Source organism: Pelobates fuscus, chromosome 13 (genome assembly GCF_036172605.1).
Source record: "Pelobates fuscus isolate aPelFus1 chromosome 13, aPelFus1.pri, whole genome shotgun sequence".
NCBI classification, from domain to species: Eukaryota; Metazoa; Chordata; class Amphibia; order Anura; family Pelobatidae; genus Pelobates; species Pelobates fuscus.
The window spans coordinates 23951417-23977790 of NC_086329.1; the positions used below are offsets into that span (position 1 = coordinate 23951417).

Here is a 26374-nt window from a genome sequence, read left to right on the forward strand (position 1 = left end):
TGACGCTTTCATTCATGTGCACGTTCTGATTGCAGCATTTCTGACAAGTGAATGGATGGTTGGAAAACAATGAGCCACTGGGTCAGACAATTAAAAATCCGACTGAAGGTAAATAAAGAAGTCTTTTTTTTTAAATGGTGTATTCTATTACATGCTCTAGAACAGGGGTAGGCAACCTTTTATCAGCACTGTGCCGATATAGGATTATGATGTCCCGTAGCGTGCCGATCCTAATTTTTTTAATTGAGGTGTGTATGCTGCCGTATTCTGCTTGTGTTATTTTTACTGTAATTGCTTTGTATCATTGTATTTGTGCGTATATGAGCTATTATATTGTATGTGTTCATTAGTAGTTTATAGTATCGTGTATGATACATATGAATGTGGGCTGTGTATGAGGGCTGCTTGTGTTATTGTGTGTGGATGGATATGTCACATTGTGTGTTTGGTAGTGTGTGGGGCAGTTTGGGAAATTGCATGTGAGAGGCTGCATGTGGGGATGTGTGCATGTATGTGGATTGTCAGTGGTGTTGGGTTTGTGCAAATTGTGTGTTGTGTTTGTGTGTGGGCTGTTTGTATTATTTTTATGAGGGGGAGGGTTACTCTGCATTTCTGTGTATATCTAGCAGTGTCGGTGGCTTCCCTGGGTTCCAGTGGGGACCAGGCTGGCCAGGTACAGGTCAAGGACAGGAGCTGCAAGATAGGACAGAGCCTGTTTGGCTCTAGCAGCCTTGAGTGCCATGCAAAGACACCTCGAGTGCCGTACATGGCACTAGTGCCGTAGGTTGCCTACCCCTGCTCTAGAACATTTGAAGGGTTCTAAGATACGTTTTGACCTGGGCTAGTAACAAGGACAATGCATCTATTGAAAACATGAAGGAGGAGACAGGTAAGCCTATTGCACATCTCACCTGTGCTCGTGCTGAATCCCTCTCTTGGATGACAACTCCCATTTCTTCAGCAGTGATAAGTTCTCTTCTCTCACGACTCTGACGGATGCGTTCAAGAATGAGCTCCCCATTCTGCTGGATGTCAATGCCACCTTCTGCCTCCACCAATCTGCCCACCAATTCCTGAATTGTCTGTTGGAAAATAAGGTGTATGACTATCTACATACTGCAAGACAATACATATACAGACTGTACTACTTATAGGGGCACACAATGTAAAGGAGAACCTCAGACATATAGATAGTATAGGTTTGGTGACAGTTAGTTATGCAGAGAGTATTTTTTATGACTCTTGCTAAGTAATCTTGCTCTATTAGTCCACCCTCTCTCTAGAAATACTGCAGTACATGTCATGCCTTTCAGGACATTGCAGTTTAGATGTTAGCTTTCTGCATTGGATTACGGATGTCAAATGAACTAAAATTCCCAGGAACCCTTGCTATGCCAATAAAGACCTATAAAAAGTCAAGCAAGCAATATGATTGATGAATATTTGCCGAAGTTGTACATCCTGAAAAAAATGACTTCCTTTGGAAATATAACTTTGTTTATTTTTCGTATCTATTGATTAGGAATATATTCTTTAAGATGTTGTGTAATATGACTACATATGCCATACCCAGTGGGCAGGATTCACTGTTCCTTGTAAAAAAAAATACTGCTAATGTGGTATGATTTAATGTTTCTTATAAAAAATATTGTCAATCATTGTGATGTGTGTAGTGGAGGCATTAAATGCTTACCCAAAAGAGGTAGTATGATTAATTGCACAATGGTAAGAGTTTATTTGGCAGCCTTTAACCAAGACCTATAAAGTGAACTCTGTCTGGGAAGCAATGGGTTACTTGGTATCTGGAAAATTAGGGCATGTTTTATTTCCTGATAGTAAACCAGTAGTGTAGCGGAATTTAGTCACTGGTCTCTGATGTTCAGTTATATTTATTACTGGACCTGATCAGATAGGCTATCAGTGAGAGCTTGACAAATGGCATCTTACAATGTATAAATGGCAGACTTACAATGTATACAGTCATTACTTTCATGTATCATATCAGTCATTCATCTAAACTTTGGAAGTGATTTTAGATCCTATTTTGTTTTTGGGGCACAATGTATAAAATATGTCTCAAGTTATTTGTCTGGAATTTACCAAAACGATCGCACCTGGTAACAAAGATCAGAAACACCTGCACATAAATATATTGCCATTGAACAATATCAGCCAGGTTTTGAAATACATTAATTGCTTCTCATTAACCTGGAATTCCTGCACTCCAACTTCTGGCCCCTGCTCAATGGGCCAGCCTCCATCCTGGGATGAGTGAGCAGAAAAGTGTATATAAAAAACCTACAGAACTTAGTAATTCATTTTGAGAGCCAAATTTGAAGTAGATTTTAATTTTCTTACCAAAAGCTCTCTAGTTACTGTACGACTTTGCACGTACAGCAAGTATTAGTGTTTTCTATAAATGTTCTCCTTTTTATCGGTTTGTTGGTATATGTAAATTTGTTTGCAACATATTTTGTATTTGTATGCACTGTAACTATATTTGTTCATAATAAATATTCCCTTATTAAGTTCTGCCTTGCCTGGTATAAGAATCATGTTACCGAAGAGGTTTACAGAATAGTACTGTGATTTCATAGGTAGTTCTGCTAAATAGTGTTTTGATGGTGTTTTTAAATCTGATATGGTGGGTTACCTCTAGGTGCCCACTTTACAATTTGCATTGGTGGTGGCAGCATTTATAGGTATAGGCATTTATCATTACTTTCTGTCTAGTGCGGACAAATAGTGATATTTTACCCTTTCACTACTGAAAGGTGCTTCTCTGAGATTAGTGTTGTTCATAACAGCATGTACTACAAAAATGGCTTTCAACCTTCTACGGCAAATGTACGACCCTGACATTATTACTGCAATGAATGGCATCCAGACAACTTAACCAGTTTCCAGGTCAACTTTTACCATATGTTACAATGACAAAAAAATATGTAGTCTGGCTGCAAATAATTAAATATGGAAACTTTTTTCCCCCTTTTTTTTTTTATTATCCAATAATCCATGAGTTCGGTGTAATTTACAGATACTACCAAGCGATTTTCATTAGCCTGGAGCGGTTGCTGATTGTTTGGGGTCTTGAACTTAAGTAGTTGTAGTTATCTTATAAAGATGAGCATGGAGAAATCAATGATAATTTCAAGGCCAATTACATTTATCAACAGAATACCGGTCTACACTATATAAAGTGGGCCAACCTAAATGGAATTCGATGAGTGAGGTCTATAGCATTTTTCTTCATATGTGAATTACCTAACCTATGCAATGAGGTTTTTCAGTTGGTTTTATGACGACTATAGTAGTAGACACATACGTAACAAGCATGAGACAGAGAGAATTCTAAACAGAACATTTCTGTACCAGGAAAGAGATCAGCACAATTCAGTCCCTGAATTTACATGTTCCTTTTATTGTAAGTTGAATAATTCTTGTTAACGTAGAGTGAACTCATAAGCGATGCAAAGTTACACCACCAAGTGTTTGAAAGTAGTTTCCATGCTTCTGGCTCATTCAAACCAAGTTTAATCATAAAACATAAAGACAGTTGAAAGTAAAAGCTCCCTCGATGGCAGCTTACCGTGTCACCTTCTTCAGGGTTAATATCCTCCAACCTATTCAAGGGAGAGAAAAGAAGCAAAGCATGAGAGCAGTCAGTGGATAAGACACGAGGAAGCAATGAGAAGTGCTAAGTGGCCAATGACTTGCTCCTCAATTCAAAAGCAAAATGAAATCTCTTTCCAAATCTTTGGGAGCTGAAGTAATTTCGCTCAGAGTGTCTTCAGGGGACGCCCTGCACTCTCAACGCATTATACAGCCAGCTGTTCTGCTGTATCTTTCAATAATGCCGAGCTCATCTTTCCTCGGCTGCAGCCTGTTAACTTATTAATGTTTACCGCAATATATGGCTACAGGGATCAGTTGTTCATATGTGCCGAGACGGCAGAGTAAAGCAGGCTCTCCACATGTTTTTATTGATCGTTTCTCTTTTAATTAGGGTTTTTTTGTCTTATTTTCACAGGAAGGAAGTATCGGTAAGTACTGAACCTATACCCATAAACCCAATATACTCTGACTAGCATAATATTCCATGTTTGGAAGAAGAAGAGTTCATCTATTAGTGTCACAATGAAGAGTCAAATAAACATTAGGATGTTTACATCCAGAATGGGAACATGACAGTCGGGTAATCAACACAAATACCAGACATGTTTTCAATGTTAGATGCTTCATTTATACAAGAGGGCCAAACTCAATTATATGCTTAGGATTTCTTTAACAATTAGCCCCTCTAGGTTTTCAGGGTCTGTGATAGACATTAATCAATAAGAGACATGTAGTTACTGTAACTTAATAGACATTAATCAATAAGAGACATGTAGTTACTGTAACTTAATGAATAATGGATACACAATTATTACCAACTACTTTCTCTGAAGTCCGACAGACTCTATAGGTATTTAAGCCTTTAATTTAAAAATGAAAACAGTTAAGTAAAGACTTCTATTACTTGAAACTCAATTAATACAATATATATATATATATATATATATACACACACACATCCGCAACATTTATTTCTTAGAATATGGCATTTCTACAGCATTTTTATCCATCACCTGTTTCATTAATGCCCTGCAATGCAATGAGAATATATATCTAGAAGAAATAACTGCTATCTCTGCAAAGCTACAAATGTGATGGTTCTGTGTTACTTCCATTTATTCCCTTCAGCCTGTAACTGGTCCTGTTACATTCCCAAATTTTCACTAAAGAAAAGGGTCTCTTAATCATCACGATTATCTTTTTTCTTTTAATGGATAATAAATATACATTCCACTGCCCAAAGTTCTCCATTTGAAAGATATTTTTCGCACAACCAAGAAAAAAAAAATTGGCTATCTCCTTAATCCATAATCCCTTAAAACCTGCCCTTTTCATACTCATTAGATGAAGAGACCTGGGCTACCAGATAACTCCACAGGAGATAGAAACCACGGTACAAAACATCATCAGGTTTACAATGTGAACCCTCTAAAGGAAAAGTGTACAGGATCTTTATGAGATTGTACTTGTATCTCATCCATTTGCTTCTTTGGGATTTTGAACCCGAGGATATGGTATGCAGGGCTCCTATGATCATATGTGCTAACAGTGCAGTTTAATACAATCAATCAGTAGTAAAGCCTTCAGATACATCAATATACTTTTAGGCATTGCCTTAGCTTCTAACCTGATCTTACACCAATGTTCCTAATGCTTCCAGAACTCTAAGAATTATATCAAACTTGTTCAAAGGCACCTTTTCAGCACCCAACTCCATAACACAAAAGGAAGAAGTATCTAAGATTTTGTCCCCTAAATAAATTACAGGCTGATAATACCTAGCCAACAGGACACTCATACATCCCTTTTTTGACCCCCTTTCTCTTTTACTATGCTTAGTTCCTAGACTTCCCTTTTCCTTTGTTCTTCCATTGTGGTGGATAACAGATAAAGAGAAGCAACACAAAGCAGCAATATATACTTATGAAAGTGTTTCTGTAAAATTGTCGAATGGATAACAAATCTCTCCTAAATAGCCGCTGGCGTAGTCCCCTCTTCCCCACCCTTTCAATAACTTTTAATAAATTAATGAAGAGGCTACAGGTCAAAATTCATAAAAGGAGCAGCAAAGAGAAGCTCAAGAGGGAATTTACTAAGATAATGGACAATTTCATATGCGCCACAAAAAGCAAAATGAATACTAATTGTAGCTGAAGTGAACGAGTAGACAAAAAACATCTGTAGCAACGAATTTCCATTTACTGTCACACCATTCCTTCCTCCCTTTATAACATAAACCCAGGGACACAAACACCTCTAGCATGAGTACAAGACCAGAACATGCTTGAAGAATTCAGAAGATCACTGGAAAATATTTTAAAAGATGATGCCTCTTCCTTAAATCTTCTGTTCTTTGAAGATGAGAAGCAGTGATCTTCTAAGTCTAGACAATTAACTTTTTCCCGACAGAAGAGTAAATTCCTGGAACTATTTGTAATTTTCAGTTCTGATCTTGGTTCCATTTTATCTTTGTAGAATAGTGTGTAAGGTGATATAGCAAAGAGAGCATCAATTGTCCTAGTCATTTAGCTTATGTGATAGCAACTAAAACCCTGTCCTTTAATGTAAAATTATTAAAGGGGCACTGTTGACACGAATTAAGACACTAGTTCTCTCTATCTAGGTCCAAAATGAGTAATCACTTGAACAAATGTCCCGATGAGAGGATCCTCATCCATTAGATTCCTGATGGCAATAGAACAAAGCGGAGATGAGACTTTAATTGTAGTGGGACATGGACTTTCTGCAAAACTACCTACAAGAATTTAAGAATTTCTGAAGCAGATGCTGTTAAAATATAAAATTTCTAGATCATTGCACTCGAACAGAAATTTCCAGAATTTTGCAGTAGAATGCCAGCTTTATCCAGGACTTATGACTTTAAGATGCTCCTTAATTTGTGCCATACAAGTTGTTTAAATACAAGATTTATAGTTTTGGATCCCTGCCCCGTGACAATTCATGACTGCCACTGTCATATTGTCTGATCTAATGTGTCTAAACTGATGTCAAAGAGACTGTCCAGACCCCTGAAGCACTTCATGTGAAGAGTGTGTCATCTGTTTATTTGACAAAAGGTGCAGCTTTCCACAGAATTTGGCACTTTTATAAATTAACCTTGTTGCAGCTAGTCCTGTTACTTGCTGAACTTAAACTTAAGATACAGGAAATTGCTCAGATCGACTGCCTTGCAAAAGACTTGCATTGGGAAGGCTGTAACTGGACAGGAACAAGAAGTCTGGGCTGGATTAGAAGGGGAGGGCTTGCAGAGGCAGCAATTGCAAGTGTTTGTCATATATATCCCCAATGAAAGAATGCATATTTAAATACATGCACATTTTAATTTGGAGTATATCTAGTAAATAGTTATTTTGCTTTAGTTATTGGAGTGTGTCATTTAGGAAACCTTTCAAAAAGCAAGAGTGCTTTTTGTAAAGCAACATGGAGTGTACAGACGTTCCATGAATGATAATGAAAACAAACTCCCCTTAACAAGAAAGCAGGACCCAGGACATCCTTGAAAATGAAAGAAATCTCCATGTATCCATCCTGGTAAAATATTGTATTAAAAATATTGTAATTTCTATGTTGTTTCTTGGTTTGAAGACAATCCAGTGTACGTAAATAAAAATTCCATATTTTTAAGATCTTGGTATGCACTAGTGTTATGCTTGCATTTTTCCATTATATTTTGTCCCGATTACTGTGTGACCCAACACGCAAAACTATATTAACACAAACAACGTATACTGGACCTTAGAATGGCTTAACGTAAAAGAGAATGGTTAAAATAACACGTTTCTTGTGCCTGGTCTGTATGTACCGGTAATCCTGAAATTGAAACGTGACAAGAACAGAGACCATCTGGCTCGTCTGGAAGACAATATCTTGGCTTCATCTATCTAAGCCAGATTCTTCTAATCAGTGATGATCAAAAGTGGATCTTTAAAACCCTCCAAAAGATGTCGCCATTCTTTTAAGGCCAAGATAGTTCTCTAGAACAGTTCTCTGTTGCTTATATCATAGTTTATTTCTGCTGGTGAGAGCTTTCTGGAGAAAAACCCACAAGGGTGTAAAGGGGTGTCCCGTCTTTCCCTCTGAGATAGAACAGCACCTACCCCAGTTTCTGATGCATCTACCTCTAGTATAAAAGGTGTGCTGGTATCACGATGCACTAGTATGGGAGTAGAAGCAAACAAGGTCTTGAGATTATCAAATGCTTCTTTAGCTTCCTGTGACCATATATGACCGTTTACACCCTTACGAGTTAGGTTAGTAATGGGGGCTATAACAGTAGAGAACATACGATAATAATTGGCAAAGCTTATAAAATGCTGAATAGCTTTCAGTCCATTGGGTAGGGGCCTGTGCAGAACTGCCTCAAGTTTTCATGGACCTATTTGGAAACCAGAAGCAGAAATCACATAACTAGGAACTGAATATCTGTCTGATCAAATAGGCACTTTTCAAGTTTACAGTATAACCCATTTTTTAGTAGTGTTTGTAAAACTTTTTTTCCATGGCCCGCGGTGAGTGGAGAGATCAGAAAAATATATGAGTACTTCGTCGAGATACACCAATACAAACGAATAAATGAATTCTCTAAGTACTTCGTTTATAAGATCCTGAAATACGTCTGGGGCATTATATAAGCCAAAAAGCATGACTACATACGCCGCACAGGCCGTATCCTGGGAGGATCGGGCGGAACTCCGCTGCTATCCAGGTAAGTTAAGCTTTCCTTTTTCCGCACATGAGCAGGACGGTCGCGCCAGTCAGGGACTTACTTTTATGTGAAGTATCGGCGTGGTCGCACTGATCGGACGCGACCGCGTAGATACAAACCACCTGCACCGTGACACATTCCCATTCAATCCATGAGATGACCGTGAAAATGTAAAACACACTGCCAGGCAGTAATATTCACGTCATAGGTTTGCAGGAGCAGCGACAAAGAAGTTGGACAACCCCCATACTCACGCTTCATATTTACTTGGAGCATAGAGTACATAACTTTTCATGTAGCAATCTGATAAAGGTTGGTTACATGTTGTGCGACTCAAGTGCATTGTTTTAGATGCTACTCTTGATTTCTCTGTTGGCTAATTAAAGGACATGGATGGATTGAATTTCCTAAAATTAATAAAAGAGCCTTATAAAAACACCAACTACAGTTATAGAAAGATTAGAAAAGTTCTTAAATAGCTCCCAAACACCATTTTCAGATTGATTTTGTTGGCAAAACCATCGCTATTATGACGTATGCATTCTTTGTTCGTTTAACACATCGTAACCCCTGCATGTATTCCCTTATAAAAACCACTAGGTGGAGCTCCCCTGTCATGCTGGAAGACCCCAACTGGGTTGGTTTCATCTTTAACCCCAGCAGGGTGAAATGAAAGAAACTGGTGTTCATTCTACACAAGTCTATGAAGCGACCATAACTAATTGATACAATATGGCGGTGCTGTGGGAATCAGCATATGCACAGCTAACAACACACCATCTAAATTAACACACTTTAATTTGCCTACATTTGTGTGTAAAGACCGGCAAATCCCGGGTAATCTGAGGGCATCTTCAGGATTTACTTTGCAAGAAAGAAAAGTGGTAAATATTTATAATGTTAAATTGTAACCTCCCTATCCTGGAAGGAAAAAGTAAACTACTGTTACTGTACACAGATTAAAGAAAACATAAATAATATAATAAAGAACAGTAATTATAGCAGTTGGACATAAATACAATTGACAGCTCAGACAATATTGGCGAAAATATATTTGTGTTTTCTTCTGTCAATCTATCACTGGCATTAACTGACTGTTTAAAAGACTGTGTCAGTACATATTCTAATGTGTATTTTTCAAACTATATTTCTGCTTTTGTGTTTTTAAGACCTAATATAAAAAAATAAAAGGAGTGTCATGTACATACATTTCATGTATAGCTATGATAATCATATACTGTACACACTGGAACCATACATCACCACCAATACAGTCACCACCTTAACAGAAAGTAGAGTGTAGAACTTTCATTTAATTACTTTTTTGTAAATTCTAATGGTAGAAATTGGTAACATACTAGCACCACACACAGCATACAGAAAGGCAAATATCTTCACTAGCTGTGATCTCATACATTTCAATGTAATTAACAAAAACGTCAGTCAAACAAAAATGTTATTTAAAACTTGCACTTTTACATATTTCAGATTGCCAATAAGATATTGACTTTATTTCACGTTTATTGCCAGCCTAGTATAAATTAAAATTGTGAGAAATCCTGAATAAGACGAATTGTTTTCTCAGGGACTAATAGAGCCTTTACATCTGTGTTTGGACAGATGCTTGTTTATTTAATGGGCACTTAGGACAAGAAACAATCTTTCTTTTGTCGTAGTCGTGTTATTTTGTTGATACATGTATCTACGCGTCATTCATAGCCTATTTCTGTATATTTCTTTAGTTTGTGTATACAAGATGTTAATTGTGTGTCCTACTATCTGGGAGTAGCTGCACTGGACACACGATGTGGATTTGTGGATTTGTAATGGGTAAAAAGGAAATTAGACTCACTCTTTTAAAAACATCTGAAGATGCTGAACTCTTAGCAGAGCCTCATCCCTCTCTTCATTGGCCAATCTAAGCCGAGCCATGACCGCTTCATCCCGTTCACGCTGCGCATGGTAGACTTCTTCTACTAATGCTGAAAAAAAAAAAAAGAAGAGGGGTTATTTTAATAAAACAAAAATTAGGTTCATAGTAATATCCGCTCTGGTTGAGTTTATTGGCATTTATACAAGTGAAGCTTTAAATGAACTGAAACACCATCTGTTCGTATGGCTAGGCAGAACAATAAAATGGCATTTAAAACCATCAGATAAGGAACTTTCTCCTTTTTTATAAGTAAACCTGTATACTGTCAGATAAGTAACTTGCTCCATTTCATAAGCAACCCTGTATTTTGTCACTGTTTTACCGCAATCTCAAGCTCACTTTATCTGGAGCTAATCAACTTGATAACACAGATCGCGTGGTTTTAAGGAAACTAAATTGGTATAGGTAGAACCCAATACAAGATATTTCCATTACATTGTAATTACGATAGGTAATTAATTATTGAAGCAATGTTTGTTTGATAGGTAGGTACATTTACATTGTACCATTCACATTTTAAAACTGACATTAAAGCAACACTAAATGTATTCCCAATGCAATCATTTTACCTTTCATATTTTGGTGTGTGTGTGTGTGTGTGTGTCCAGGAGGAATTAAAAGGTAAGGGAGCACCTTTACTTCCTTGGCATACTGGTCTCACCTCCCTGGCTAAGATCATCAAGAATGATGATCTCATCCAATCCAATGCTCCTCCATAGAGAAACTTTGGAAGGCTAGTGCGCATGCGCAGCAAATTATTACTCTGCGCCAATCAAATGTTCTTTGGTAGCAGCATTTCATTGAGAACAGAATCTGATTCATTTCTCACAAGGAAAGCGCCTCTAGTGGCTGTCAGAAAGACACCCACTACAGGTGTGTTTAACTCTGCAATCATAACATTGCCATATCTACTAAACAGCATGGTTTTAGATTGCAGGGTTGAAAGTTCATTAAGATGAAATGATCCTGCGTGCCTTTAGTGGTTCTTTAACCCCTTAAGGACCAAACTTCTGGAATAAAAGGGAATCATGACGTGTCAGACACGTCATGTGTCCTTAAGGGGTTAAGGTAATGTAAAGGTAAAATAGTTGAACTGATATTGTAAGAGATGGGATGCACACAACTGCAATAGCTTTCATGGCATACTCTAAACACATTTTCCATCAAGAATGTAAACAATGTTGGAATAATTATTTAACATTATCGTGAAAGCTAAAAATTCTACGGACAAGATTTTCCCAAACTAGTTATAGAAAGTTGCTCACACAAGCACTGCTATGTTGAATGGGCTATGTCCATATAAGAGATATAGCACTACATATACAAGTGGCATCACATGTGGATTTATCCAATTTATTCCCCAAAAAACATGACTGCAGGAGCGTATCTAGGGTATGGCAGGCATCACATGTGCCTGGGCGCCACTTGAACTTAAAGCCTCCACTCTGAGCTGTAGTGCTTTGGACTGGGTTTTCCTCACTTGAGTACTCCGCATTAAAAGTCACAGTATGTTGTGGTGTGTATGAGTTTATCACAGAGCTCCAAAGAAAAACAACAACACAATACAAAAATACAAACAACTCACAGTAATGTGCAATGTGCTTAACAAAGCTCCCCGACAATAAAACGCTCAGCAATGTGCATAGCCGATTATTACAGAGCTCCACAGCTATAAAAGTAAAAGGCATTTTGTACAACACTATCCCAGAATTCTACTGTAATATATCTCGCAATAATGTGAATTGATGTGTGGTGGTTGTGTGTGATGTGTATGTTGGCTGTGTGTAGTCGATGTTTAGGTCAGATAATAAAAACATAAAAAAAACTACTTCTGCTTCCTTTTCTTGCACATAGGGGGCTAACTTCCCCGGTGTTCCAGACAGCATTAATAATGAATCCCTCATGGCCTAGTGATGGAGAGCATGGCCTGCACCTATGACTAGTACAGGCTTCTCCTTCTAGTCTGGTGCTTAGTAATGACTCTATAACAGTGCCTGTGCACTGGCCTGTTCAGCTCGCGGAGAGAGTAACAGGGGATTATGGGGCAAAGTGATACAAGACTAGGGATGCAGAGTGAAAGGGCTAGAGTGACAGGGGATTTGAGGGACAGAGTGACATAGGGTTAGGGGGGCCTGGTATTAGGGATACAGAGTGACACAGGGCAAGGAGGACAGAGTAATCGAGGTGTAGGTGGACAATGTGACAGAGGATTAAAGGCTCTAGTTCTACTTGGTCTCCATAGCCCTGTCTCACCGTGCCTCCCTTTCTCTGTCAAAACTTTAGTGGGATTAAGTGACAAGACTAGAGGGATGGTTTAAATATATCAGATACCCCTCACTTTACCCCCTCACTGGTGATGCTGCAGGGTCCCACAATAGCTGTGTATCCTGTCTAGGTGTGGTTGTCAAGGCAGGGGGAGCTGTACACTGGACTTGGGCTCGGTAGTCAAACACAGTTTAGCCAGGACCACCGGGGACTTGGGTGCAGAGAGGGGGAGGTTGTGCCCTACTACCATAACGGAGGGCCTGTCAGTCTCCGCCACCATATTGGAACCTATGGAACAGGGCAGCAAGCCATGGGCAGAAGACATTTAAAAAATTTGAGTCCCAGGGCAGAGACCCAGGATTGAGATTTATGTGCCCCCCTGCTGTGGCACCTGCCCTAAATGGCTCAATTGTGAACTGGTACACTCTAGTGAGTCACTGCACAGTTGCCAGATGTTCCCAGCATACACTCTGACTCGCTGAGTGCCGAAGTGCGAAAGAGCAATTATTAAGGTCTGCATCCGCTTGTGCTGCAAGTCTCACATTCCCACTTGAATCATCAGGGAATCATGGCTCCCCCTAAACCACCAGGGAGTATGACCCCTTCCCACCATTGACCACCAGGAATCATAGCCCTTGAAGAAAGCCAAGCTGTAGGGGGCTACACAGAGCACAACCACATACAGCCATGACACACATCACACACAGCCAGCACACACATTACATACAACCAGCTCAGTCATAGAATGTATAGAGACCCTTTAAAAAAAAAAAATATGCACACATTCATACATGACTGCAGCAAATACTTTGCCATTCCAAAACCGCATTATTTGTTTTTTTAAGTCTCAACATTATATACCGTTATAAAATGTATACATATTTGACCAGTACTACTTAAGTTAGCAGATTTAAAAGCATTGGTTTAATCCATTCTATAGAATTTTTTTTTTAGATTTATACAAAACAAAGTGTTTCAGTTTCAACAGGAGTATTTAAAGGTAATGATAATTTGAGGTTAAAAATCGCTGAACTGTACAACATTTGGTGGTTAGCTACACTTTCAGCTCAGCCACTCTTGCCTTAACTTTGAAAAGAAAAATAAATTTCAAATCTACTTTTTAATTCTCATTTACGTAAAAAAACATTCAAGTATCAATATGTAATTTGTTAATTGTGCAAGCTAAACGGAAGATTAAATATATCTATCTCATGCTTATTTCTAAAATCTTTAAAATGGCTCACTCCCAAATTGTCACACAATAAAAAGTGGCCAACTGCAATAATAAATACTGATATGTTCCTATCCAATACAATGCACGATTTTTGTATGTTTTTCACCTTGATCCAACAGATGTAAATCGAATTCATATCACAAAAGAAATTTAGATTTACCGTAGATCTCTGTATCTGCAAAAGATTTGGCTAGTACAATCATTAGATAATTACTTATAAGGAACCAGGTCATTTTTGCATTAATGGTACACTTTAAATAAAACCTAAATAAGAGATTTGAAAGGTGCCACGTCAAAAGAATCACAAGATGGTAATTAAATAACAGTAGATGTACACAATAAAGAATAAATGACACTTTGATAAAGAGATTCAAAAGTAAATGACACTTTGATAAAGAGATTCAAAAGTACATTTACAAATATTATAAACATACAGACGTACAAACCTCTTGTTTCTTAACACTTTTATTAGTTTTTTCGATCGAAATACACACTAAAATTGTAAAGAACTGGAGAACACATTTGCGCTTTTAAAAATACCAATAATAAAAAATTACGCAATGCTACAAAGGTTTACAGTTTTACTCCTGTGGCCTGAAGGCACATCATACAGGAAGATGCTTTTTTTCAAAACATAAATGCAATGCAAAATACTGATAAAAGGAGTTGATAAAACACAAACACAACAAAACACAATCAAGATAATTAAAATAACAACACAAATAGAGCAGCAGCATCTGAGATTTGGTCTCCTTTCGTTGACTTGTAATAAATTTCAATATTTGCTCAGTGAAGGTTCAGAGCAGTTACATTACATTCACAAATATTATCACCCGCTGTGTAAGCCTGCTCGGAAAATCCTTCCAGAGCCGATATGGAAGAGGGGATGTTTACCAGTATATTTGGATACATCCATTTTTAAACAAGCTTATCAAATATCCGGTAATTCTTAGTCAAATGAGACACTCTGCTGAACACTTTTTTTTTTTTTTTGGCAAATACTAAAATTTGTTTAGGAACCTAATTGTTGTATAATGTAAGTAGAAAGAAAATGTTTTAAAGTGGTGTAGAGTGGAAGGAAACAGGAAAAAGATGTCATATATGGATGGAGCATCTTGGGACTTGAGTTTGTGGACTACCGATCTTAAAAGGGGACACTATAGTCACCAGAACAACTACAGCTTAATGTCGTTGTTATGGTACATGTAGCCTGTCCTGCAGGATTTATTTTAATGTAAACACTGCCTTTTCAGAAAAAGGCAGTGTTTACATTACTGCCTAGTAATACCTTAATGGAAAGTCACTCAGACGGCCACTAAAAATGTTTCCTTTCTCAGTGCTGCATTGTGTGCAACGTCTCCACACTCTGCATGGAGATGCTGAATGCTCCCTATAGAGATGCATTGATACAATGTATCTGTACGAGGAGATGCCAATCGATACAGCGTGGTGTTTTGCTTCGCTTGCGCAATAGCCTCCCAATATAACTTCTTATGGCAGAGCATTGGATTGACGGAGATCATCAAGATTGATGATCTCAGCCATGGAGGCAGGGCCAGCCACGGCAAGTTTAAAACCTCATGACTGCAATCTGAGGGTGGCCTGACACCTAAACAGCCACTCCAGTACTATACTGTTAGGAAGACATGTTCCTTTAACAGCTGGCTGACTACAATGGGAGAAGTAGTCCACAAAGCTATGCATTGATATGAAACCACATGTGTAAGCCTGTAATATTCCTACTAAGATAGTTGTGGACTCCGTTACGATTTTTTTATTTTTTTTTAAACTTTATTTTTGTGTGAAATTCTTGTCATAATGATAGTTTACAGGTTTTGTCGCACAATAAGTATCAAGCGTGACTATTGACAGTATTCCTGGTGTGTTACGCGTATGCCATTGTCTATCAACAGTATCATGCCTGTGCTATAACAAGGATATTTCACTTTTTGAATTTTTCAGATAACATATAGATCATACCAGCAGAGTATTTCAAGTGACTAACTGTCTTTGCCTGATGTGGCTATTGTTATGTCGGTGATGTCGATTTCGGTCGGGGGTTATCTCCGATCCCTACTGTGGCAGTCCTGGTCCGGCCAGGATTAGTTTTGTTGGTGGTGTGATTGGAATAGGGGTTTGCCACCCGTTCCGAAATCAGAGTTTAGATAGAGAATAATTGAAAGGAGGTATAGTCCAAAATGAATAGGGGGGAGTAGAGATACAGAAGAGGAGAGAGGGGGGAGGGGGGGGAGGGGGGGGCATTCCCGTGTAGCGTGTGGGTGTCCGATGTCTCTCGGTCTAGTCTCGACTAGTTTATGTCCTGGAAGAGTTCACTACTCGTCCATGGTTCCCATATTTTTTTCAAAACTGGTCATGGAACCTCTCACCCTGTCCGTCAGGTTGTCCATTAAGTATACCTCTTTCAAGTTAGAGATCACCTTCCGTATGGGGGGTAAGTCTACCTTCAGCCACGATCCGTTACGATTTTAGCATTTCTTTCTACATGGTATTATATATCCATATACATCTTATGGTATATCTGTGTTTCTCATTTCTTACTATTAGTGTAATCCTAATATAACTGTTCACACACAGGATTATCCAAGTGAATTTCAAATGTAAGGCGGTAAAAGCCGAACTGAAAAAAAAAAAATCAGCTACTTTGGCCTTAGAAATTTGAAAATTGAATTTTGACTTCAGTAAATAATCCTGATAAAGCACACCTATGAAAATGTATCATGATCCAAAAAACGTTGAGAGTACAATCCAACCACATCCTTTTTTCCATAATGAAACCTTTTATTTTAGAAGAACAGAAAAGGGGAGTTACTCGTAAACTAAATGCTGAATTGTCAGACAGAAAACGCTTTGGTTACAATAAACGCAGACAGTCGACAAAATAAAAGAAAGACTGAATGTTTCATTCACCAAACAATGAACTGCAAAATTCAACTTAAAATAGAGACTGTAGCCAAATATTGCTCCGCTATTGTGGCCTAATATTTGCAATTCTCTTCTGCATTGTCATGAAATCTGTGCTTAGCTAATAAATGCCAAACGCATTAAGTTTGTGTATAGCAGCTATTTTTTTTGTGCTTAGCATTTTAGGTTGATAACATGAGACAAAGTCATGATACATAGAATCAGATGCAAGTGTAGCATAGGGGTCAAAGATAGTGCACCATTTTTTTAGATAACAAAAAACATGTTAAAACAATGGTCAGGAAGGGGCGGAGTGTGCCATGTGAAGTGTCCTAAGTAAGTCAAATTCATTAACGGATTTCTCTGGTGTGTCGGTGAGTATATGCGTCTCGAGTGTTAATGCGAATGAGCAGTGTGATGAGACAGTGGACAGCACATATGGTTAAAAAAAAAATCGTGGTTTGAGCACGCTTAAGGAGAGGATGCATAGGTTACCTTTACATTTTGATACTGGGCTTGTAGCCAAAAAAAAAAAAAAAAAGGTACACACCATAGAATTTAAAGTACTCGATGTGGGTGTTGGGTCAAGGTCCTAGACATCCAGGGTGCGGGCCCTAACCAAGGGGATGGCGGCGGGGAGTAATGAGGGAGGACTCCAATTAGCACCAATTGGGGTACGAGTAGCTGCTTATATCAAGTGTATGTATGCCTTGTAGTAGTGGTGGCAGGTCTTAAACAATAAGCGTTGCATAATATAAAGTAATACAAGAACAAAAACAAAAAAGTTTAAAAAACAATACTAATAACTATAGCCAGTTGAGCCTTTGTAATATAAACCGTTAGTCAGTCCACATGTCGATGCAGACGAGAGTTCTGATGCTTGTGCAGCAGAGTGACTTAGCTCTGGCAGTTATGGGGCCTCCGGCTGCGATCTTAATTCCCTCGGGATATAGGGGACGACAGTGGATGGATCCCAAAGTTCCGCTGGTGAGCTCCCAGTCGGAGCAGGGTTTCGGGGTGGATAGTCCTAGATTGCTTAGGAACGTTGATGCCTCTTTCATCGATGTTAAAGTGTGAGAAGTTCCAGCGTGGATTAATATCAAAGAGCAGTTTGCTCTCCACTTATAGGCCATATTTGCATTGTGTATTTGAGAAGTGAGAGAGCTGAAAGCTTTGCACAGGAGTGTGGTCTTCGTGAGATCCTGGTAAAAGGTGAGAGTGGCGCTCTCAAAAGCCAGGGGTGTTTTGCCCCTCAGAGCTGACATGATCTGAATTTTGTCTTGAATATTAAGACATCTGAGGATTACATCGCGAACCGATGTAGGGTTGAGCAGAGCAGTGCTGTACTGGAAAGACGGTAGACTCAGTCTATGGTAATTCTTTTCGCCACTGCGTGAGGCAAGATGGTGGCTAGGAGTCGACGGATATAGTTCTTCTGCCACGATAATAGCTGGGATTCTCTGTATATTGATGTGGGTACGTCGCTGACGATCTTCCATCACTGCAAGCTTTTGTGTGAAAGTTTGCTGGATAGTTTAGATTTGCTGCACAGATACATCCAATTTGGACAGGTGGGTCTGCACTTCCACCATTTCATCCTCTGTGGCCCTCACCCGTTCTGTGACCGCTTGCACCTTTTAGGTCCTGCTTGGTGCTTGGTGGTTGGGGCTGAGTCATCTGAGGGTTCCTGTGGGATAGTCCGTGGAGTCTCCTGCCACCGCTTCCCCAGGATCGGATCAGGTCCCTCTACTTGCAGAGCTTCAGCGGACGCTGGCTTATGTGGGGTATGCCTCTGGAGTATTGCTCCGATGTCTCTGCTCTCGACTGCAGCACGGGGTCTTTGAGAGCGTCTACCCATTGTTGGTATGCAAGCTAATTGGGGAGTCGTTGCAGAGGTGAATGTAGGCTACCTCTTGCAGCAGTACCTTACAGGAAATCCCCCAAGTCCGAGAGTGGCGACGTGTAGTAGGCCCGAGGATGGCGTATCCATTGGGGTAGTCTCTGGGAGATAAAGAAACGCATCAATTGATGCAGGTCTTCGTGCTGGATAAGGTTAGGTTGGATTTGAAGCTGGATTAGGCTCAGGCTGGCTGATAATAGTCGGTTTAGAAGTTTTTGTTGAGGAGCAGGCAGAAATGGCATCCTATCTGCTTGGTTGCCATACATCAGCTGTCTTGTGTGACCATTTCCTTACCTGCATAAGATTTGCTAGAACAGCAATCACATGAGCAGAAATGGATTTGATTGAATGTGTAGCAACACAAATCTGCCTTTCCAGAACTACATGGGTACAGTTAAGATTTATGAACAGGCCAGTAAACAATACTTTGGCAACCATGCGTATGTGTTTGTGCTTTTAACACACCCAAAACACACACATTTCCACTCTCTAAAACACCAAGTGTCCCCCTGTTTGTATTCTGTGCAACATTTCAGATGAAAAAGCATCAGGCCACAAAATGACTGAAGTAGCTGAGATAAATAATGCTAATAATAATAATCATAATAATAAAATCAGGCACTTTGATGAAAATAACATGCACAAAAACAACAGGTTATCAGAACACTCACAGAACCAGTCTTAATGTATTTTATAGTAGGCATCAACAAACACAACACATAAATAATAAAGTATCTTACTCAATGTCCTGTGTATAGACACATACATGTATATGCTAGAGGTGGAATCATCTTTCGTTAAAAGTCTTTATTAGACCATAAAAGTTGCACTAATGATTTAATTACTTGTGGGAGAAGAGATTTCGAGACCCAATTCCATATTTTTCCAGTTTAATTACAAGAGAAACAGGTTTTATCCTTTCTCTTATATCAGTGAAAGATGGCTTTGTATCTCAGGTTAATAAGAAATGTGTCTGCAAAAGTCAAACAGAATTAAACGCTCCAAACTGATTAATATTCCAAAGAGTGTCTTGCGTGCCTCATAATCTTCCTACCTCATCCTTACGGGGTTAATCCTAGACAGAGGAGACTGAGTGGGAGGGAGTGGGACATGGGAACACTGGGACAACTAGAGAAAAAATAAAAAATAAACAACAGAAATGGTGAACAACTGAGTCAAAGAATGAGATAAAAAAAATGAAGATGGGAAAGAAACCTGAGAAAAAGATCAAAAAGCAAACAGAATAAATAGCATAGAAGTGTTTGCGGTAAAGGGCATGCAAGGGTACAAAGAGGGGGAAACTTAGTGGAAATGTATCATTAATGAGATAACAAGCAAAATAATAACCTGAGTTTCCATTTGGATGAATCACTAGATCACCGTGCTTTTTAGATTTCTGCCTTCCCCCTCTCTTAAAATCTAAAAGAAGGGCCTAATCTATCTAAACACGGCGAAAATACCCTAACTGCGAGCCTCAACACTGCAGTCCCATAGTCGCTAACGATCATGGACAGGAAAACTAAGAAGCTGAAACCCGAGAGACCAAAGCTGGGTATGAACATAGGAGATCTTCTCCGCCAAGCACATGGCGTGAGTGGGCCCAAGATGGCCGCCGACCTGAGGGACTTCTACGACGACTCAGATGAGCTGTCCCCAGACAAAGAGGCAGGTGGATTGACACCGCCCCTGCGGCCTCCACCCATACCCAAGACCGGAGACCACAGACCGGTGACGGCAGAAATGCTCGAACATGCTGGGGGCCCTTCGGAGGTCCATACAGACGGATGAGGCCCTGCTCCACACGGATATCACGGGCCTGGTAGGCCACATCAACGTAGTGGAAGCCACCTCGGAGCAGAACGCTCAAGCAATAATGCAGCTCCAACAAGAAATCCACACACTCACCAAGCGTCAAGCAGCCTCCGATCTGCGCTTCGCCCTACTGGAAGACTTGAGGCGCCACAACAATCTAAAAATCCGGGGAATAGCATAGCGTATACCCGCGGTAGAGCTTCCACATCTTATCCGGCGGCTGGCTCGTGGCCCACCTACTGGAGCCCAAGCAATCCAGAGCCGCAAACCTGGAGGGCATATTCCGGGTTCCAAAACCCAAGAAAGCGCCTGAATCTGCACCCAGAGACCTGATAGTGCGGTTTCGCAACATAGCAGACAAGATGCTGGTGCAATAAGCGCTTAAGGGAACAGCCCAGCTCAACTTTGAAAACATGCCTATATCTTTTTTTGCGGATCTCTCCGGTGAAACACAACAATGGCGCAAGACGCTACAAACCCTCACAGCCCTGCTCCGCAGCCACGGCAAAGAATACAGCTGGAGATCTCCACGGGCCTTACAAGTAAGACAGGGAGAAGAGGTACACTTAATTACGGATATCTCCGAAAGCACCCGCACTCCTCACCAAGCCTTCCAGGGGACTCCCTACAGCACTCCAACAAACAAGCAAAGACCTCCGTGACCAATAGATGGGACCCGACCACAATCACACCATTCATTCCGAAAACAACTACACCAGCGGCGGCGGCTACAGTCACTACCTAAGATGGTGAAGTAGGCACCAGGAACTTACCTCCTACCATGCATGGGACTCTCCCAAACTGCAGTTTGAAACTGGTTAAACTTTTTGTTACACTTTTAGTTCTGGACCTTTCTCCATGTTGATTTTTCATTCTACAGGACCACCTGCACACACCACTGGTCAGTTATGCTTAATCCCTATCTGGCCTTAAACCACGCCCTGACCCGTCTCCCCCTGTCCCCGCCTCCTACGCCATTGACCCCAGAGTTCAGTTACCTAGGTGTCACGGAGGTGTAGTAAAGCCCAAACCACAACCAGCCATCCCCCGCTATACTTTTCACATCAGGCTCCACCATAGGTTTCAAGCATATTACAATGTTTTAAATTCTTATGTCCTGTGGTTCCCCGTTAATATCTGCTTGCACAGTCTCTGTCAGGTCCCACATTTATCTACATTAATGACCATCATGCTAACACTATGCCTAGCTTCTTATTACAGTACACTGAGGGCTGGCTCACTCCCAGGGCACTTAATATGGACTTGGTGGCTACTCATGGGACACCATTGCTTAAATGCTGATGAAATTGTGCAGAAGTTTCTTTGTATGATATATTAGAAATCAAGCCTTATTTTATGCTAGTTACTATCTTATAACGATATTTAGATACGCTCGACCAATCCTGTAATTATCTACTACAATGTCTTTACACGTATGCAACACTTATTACCAAAAAATGTGCTATGCTACCGACTGCCCTTCACTGTTGAAATATGTATTCTACTTTCTATTGCCACTGCTGTTGGGGCAGCACAAGTCTGTTTGTTCCTCTAAAGCACAACAAAAAAATAATAAAATAATAATAATAACCAGAATATGAAGGAAAAGGGGGGGGGGGGCACCTACCTTGAATATTACTTTGAATAAAATTCCATATAGAAAATGTTTTTATCGAGAAGTGGTTACCGCTGATATCAGATGGTATTTTCCACTAATTAATAAAGACGTAACATTTTCTTAAGTGAGTCAATACCCCCATTTAATACATGATAATATCCCATGGCCTTTGTGGTCACCAACTGCCATTGCATAGTTGACAAATGTTTTGCCTACAATCAATCTCAAATCAATTATTTATTACCCCAACAAACGCCAAGTAGAGCAAAAGATGTAAAAAAGTAAATAAAATACAGATGAGATAGAAAAACAGAAAAATAATACATAAGGCAGCAACACAAGCAATTAACCCAAGATTTTCGCTGATATCTAACGCAGATAAAACATGCCACTCCCACTAGCTGGTACTAAATCGCTGTTACCATTTTAGAGAGGCAACCACGTGGGGCTGCCCAGAGCAATTATATATAATATTATAATAATAATATACCAACCAGACCCAGACACTCTGCCAAGTGAAAACTGAAGCAGTCAGTGTGGGACATATAAGTGGTAGAGAAGCAGTCACTTTATGATCGGCTCCAACATGGTATAGGCTGTCAATATTTTGGTCCTTTCGGATTCTGACCAGCATGTGTTCCAAGGTAAGAACAAATAGCAGGGGAGAGAAGGGGCACCCCTGTCTAGTAAAACTGGAAATGCCAACAGGTTTGGTCAAGGAACCCTTCACCCGAATCCAAGCTGTTGGGAAAGAATACAAGGACTGTACCAACTTGAAGAGCTCTCGAAATCCCAGACGAGTTGAGAGCATAAAGAGCTAGTCAATCTGCGTCCATAGAAAGAAGGAGCAGGGAAGCCTAGACTTTTGTGCCAAGTGGATCAAGTAAAAATACTGTATCCTGTTATCCTTCGTGTATCCTCTCCTGATCCAGATGACCCAGACTGGGCAAAAAGGCATTTAACTGGAATGCAAGGATGTTCGCCAAGAGCTTCACATCTACATTGAGCAAGGATTTGGTTGGTAGCAGGAGCATAACGTATGATCTTTAACCTTCTTCAGGAGGATGGTCACATGTGTTGCCAAGGAGTCTCCCCAGAGACAGCCCTGGTGTATCAAGGAGTTGAAGGAAGCCAAAATGGGTTCCAAAAGTGTCACAACAAAGACCTAATATTTAGAGACAAACATCTCCTCCACCTCGTGCAACCCCTCTGTTCAAGTTTGCCTATTTTTGTGTTATCTCAACTACTGAGTTATCGATTTAATACTCACTGCGAGTAAATGACCTAGCATAGAACCCCGACATCCACATCCCTTTTGTTCAAGTAACAATAAAGCTATCACTAGGAGAAACTGAGTCAGGGTTATCTACTGAAACCTGAATTGATGTGAAAAACGTGACTGGCAAAATTTAGGCAAAGATTGTTGATCTGGAAAAATTCCTTATAGCTATACAAGTCTGAATTTTAAAATTCAGATATTATTTAAAGGATCACTATAGGACTACAAACATGTATTCCTGACCCTATAGTCTTAACACTACCATCTAGCCCCCCTGGGCCCCTCATGCCTCCATAAATATAGTACAAATCTTACTGTATTCAAACCTGAAGCTGTAAATCTGCATGCTGTTAGACTCAAGCAGTCTGCTGACATGTGGTAGCCTGATCCAATCACAGTGCTTCCCCATAGGATTGGCTGAGACTGACAAAGAGGCAGATCAGGGGCAGAGCCAACATGATTCAAACACAGCCCTGGCCAATCACCATCTCCTCATAGAGATGAATTGAATCAATGAATCTCTATGAGGAAAGTTCAGTGTCTGCAAGCAGAGGGAGGAGATTCTGAATCACAGGATGCTGTGCATAGTGCTGCCCTGTGCTCTGCCGACAGCAGATCTGAGTGGATGGAGGCATATTATGCCTCCATCAACTCCGAAGTCCCTCTGGTTCACTCTGAGTGACTGCAACTGGAGGTGTTGCTAGCTTTCAATGTAAACAGTGTATTTTCTCAGAAAATACAGTGTTTACATGAGAAAGGCTGCAGGGAGCTATAGTTCTCACCTGAACAACCTCATTAAGCTGACGTTGTTCAGGTGACTATAGTGTCCCTTTAAATAACCCTGAGTAAGTTTGAGGGACAAATGAAATATTAAATCATAATACTAGATCAACTACCAACAATGTTGCTACAGCCACTAATATATTTATATTTTCGGCTGCCCTAGTCTCAACATGCCATCACCATATAGTTTACTGTTGACACGAAAATAAACATATATAACTACCCATTCACCGAATAACACAGTCTTTCATGCAAACATACACAAACACACCAAGACACAATCACACAAAAACACTGTCACATACAGAAATATGAAATAAACCTAAAGTCACATGCACAGACACATATTATAGATTAAAACCAACCTCTCCTCTTCTCTGCAGCATGCATGCGTGTTGGCATTGGGAGGAGGAGAGGAGGCGAAAATTACAAGCTTTCCTAATTTATAGTAGCAAGGATGTAGGTGAGCTCTGCAGTCCCTTACACACACTCCTTCCCGTTTCTCCTTGGCAGGCAGCACAGGTAACAGGCTGAGGGTGCTGGGATTTCTGCTATCTGGATCGCTATGGGCAGGGTTAATGAAAGAAAAAAAAAGTAGTTGCCCACACAATCAGAGGAAAAAAGAATAAGCCAGAATCATACCACCCCCTCTGTGGGTGCCTTCCTAGGTCAAGGTCTGGTCAGCCTAAATGCCGCTGACTACAATTCAGCACACTGATAACTGCCCATCCCACTGAATCCCTGAGAAGAGGCAAGAAAAATTTGTTTCTGAATGAAATCAGAACCAGCGTCTCCTAGGTGCTCACAATTACATGCATACTTTTCTTTGTACCTCGTCTCCATTATTTATGAGTGGCATCTTTCCCCTCAATGTACCTTTCAACCAATCATAACTCCCCCTGCCCTATCATTTTCTGCTTTTGAAGTTCACACTGTCCGCCTATTTAACTCCTTAGGACACATGATCATGATTCCCTTTTATTCCTGAGATTTGATCCTTAAGGGGTTAAACCCACTCCTTTAAGAATTACTATCATCCCCCTGGTTATCCTAGACTATTCATTGAGCACTTTTCTTCCTGGCTTCCCCACTTCCTCTCATCTAGCACTCCTTCCCTTATACTTGGGGATTTCAATATCCCAATCAACAACCCCAATTGCACTGATGCTTCTCGTCTGCTCTCTGTAACCTCCTCCTTTGGCCTTACCAAATGTCCAATTTAGCAACCCATACAGTGGGAAACACTCTTGATCTCGCCTTCACCAACCTCTGTACTGCCTCTAATCTCTCCAATATTCCTTTTCCTCTATCTGACCACCATCTGCTGACTTTTGACATTGGCATACAAAGACCTAGTTGACACCACCATCTGAACATCAATCTCAGAGCATTTCTCCACTAATCTCCAAACTCTTCTTTTACCTATCCTAGTTCTGCAACATCCTTCTACAATTCCTCCCTCTCCTCTCAACTAGATATCATGGCATCTTCTTTTGAACATTTAAACGCTGCCCCCAACAACAACCTTGGCACACCAAGCTGACTCAATACCTCCAAAAATGCTCCAGAACTGCTCCATCGCCCTTCAAACATGCAACTGTAACCCCAATTCTAAAGAAGCCCAACCTTGACCCTAACTCCCCATCCAACTACCGTCCTATCTTGCTACTGACTTTTGTATCCAAGATCCTTGAAAGAGTTGTGTATGCGAGATTGACAGACTTCCTCGAGTCCAACTCTCTGCTAGACTCGCTTCAGTCTTGTTACCATGCTAAACACTCTGTGGAAACGGCACTGACCAAAGTATCCAATGATCTACTTGCTGCAAAATCACGTGGTCACTACTCTATCCTAACTCTCCTTGACTTGTCTGCGGCTTTTGACACTGTTGATCATCAACAGCTTCTTCTCATCCCCCGCAATATCGGTCTACAAGATATTGCTCTCTCCTGGTGCTCCTCCTACTTCTCCCAGCGCTCTTTCAGTGTTTCTTTCTCTGGCTCTGCTTCTTCTCCCCAACTCCTGTCTGTCGGTGCCCCCCAAGGTTCAGTCCTTGGTCCCCTACTGTTCTCCATCTATACTGCCTCCCTTGGTAAACTCATTAGCTCCTTTGGCTTACAATATCATTTCTATGCGGATGACATGCAAATCGACCTGTCCTATCCTGATCTCTCCCCGTCCCGCTTGACTAGTGTCTCTGACTGCCTCTCTTCTATTTCTAACTGGAGGGCTGCCCACTTCCTTAAACTAAACTTGACCAATACTGAAATTCTGGTCTTTCCTCCCT

The 26374-nt window shown here is 40.3% G+C and overlaps 1 protein-coding gene across 2 annotated transcripts in view; it reads right to left on the reverse strand.

Annotated features, from left to right (window-relative positions):
* Nucleotides 1-26374, reverse strand: part of MIPOL1 (mirror-image polydactyly 1) — a 300629-nt gene that overhangs the window by 170057 nt on the left and 104198 nt on the right. For both annotated transcript variants that reach the window (XM_063439494.1, XM_063439495.1), the window contains 3 exons: nt 10194-10323; nt 3590-3623; nt 912-1082 (listed from right to left, as the gene is read on the reverse strand). In XM_063439494.1, coding sequence (XP_063295564.1) covers nt 912-1082; nt 3590-3623; nt 10194-10323 — 335 coding nt within the window. The remainder of the gene's footprint in view (nt 1-911; nt 1083-3589; nt 3624-10193; nt 10324-26374) is intronic.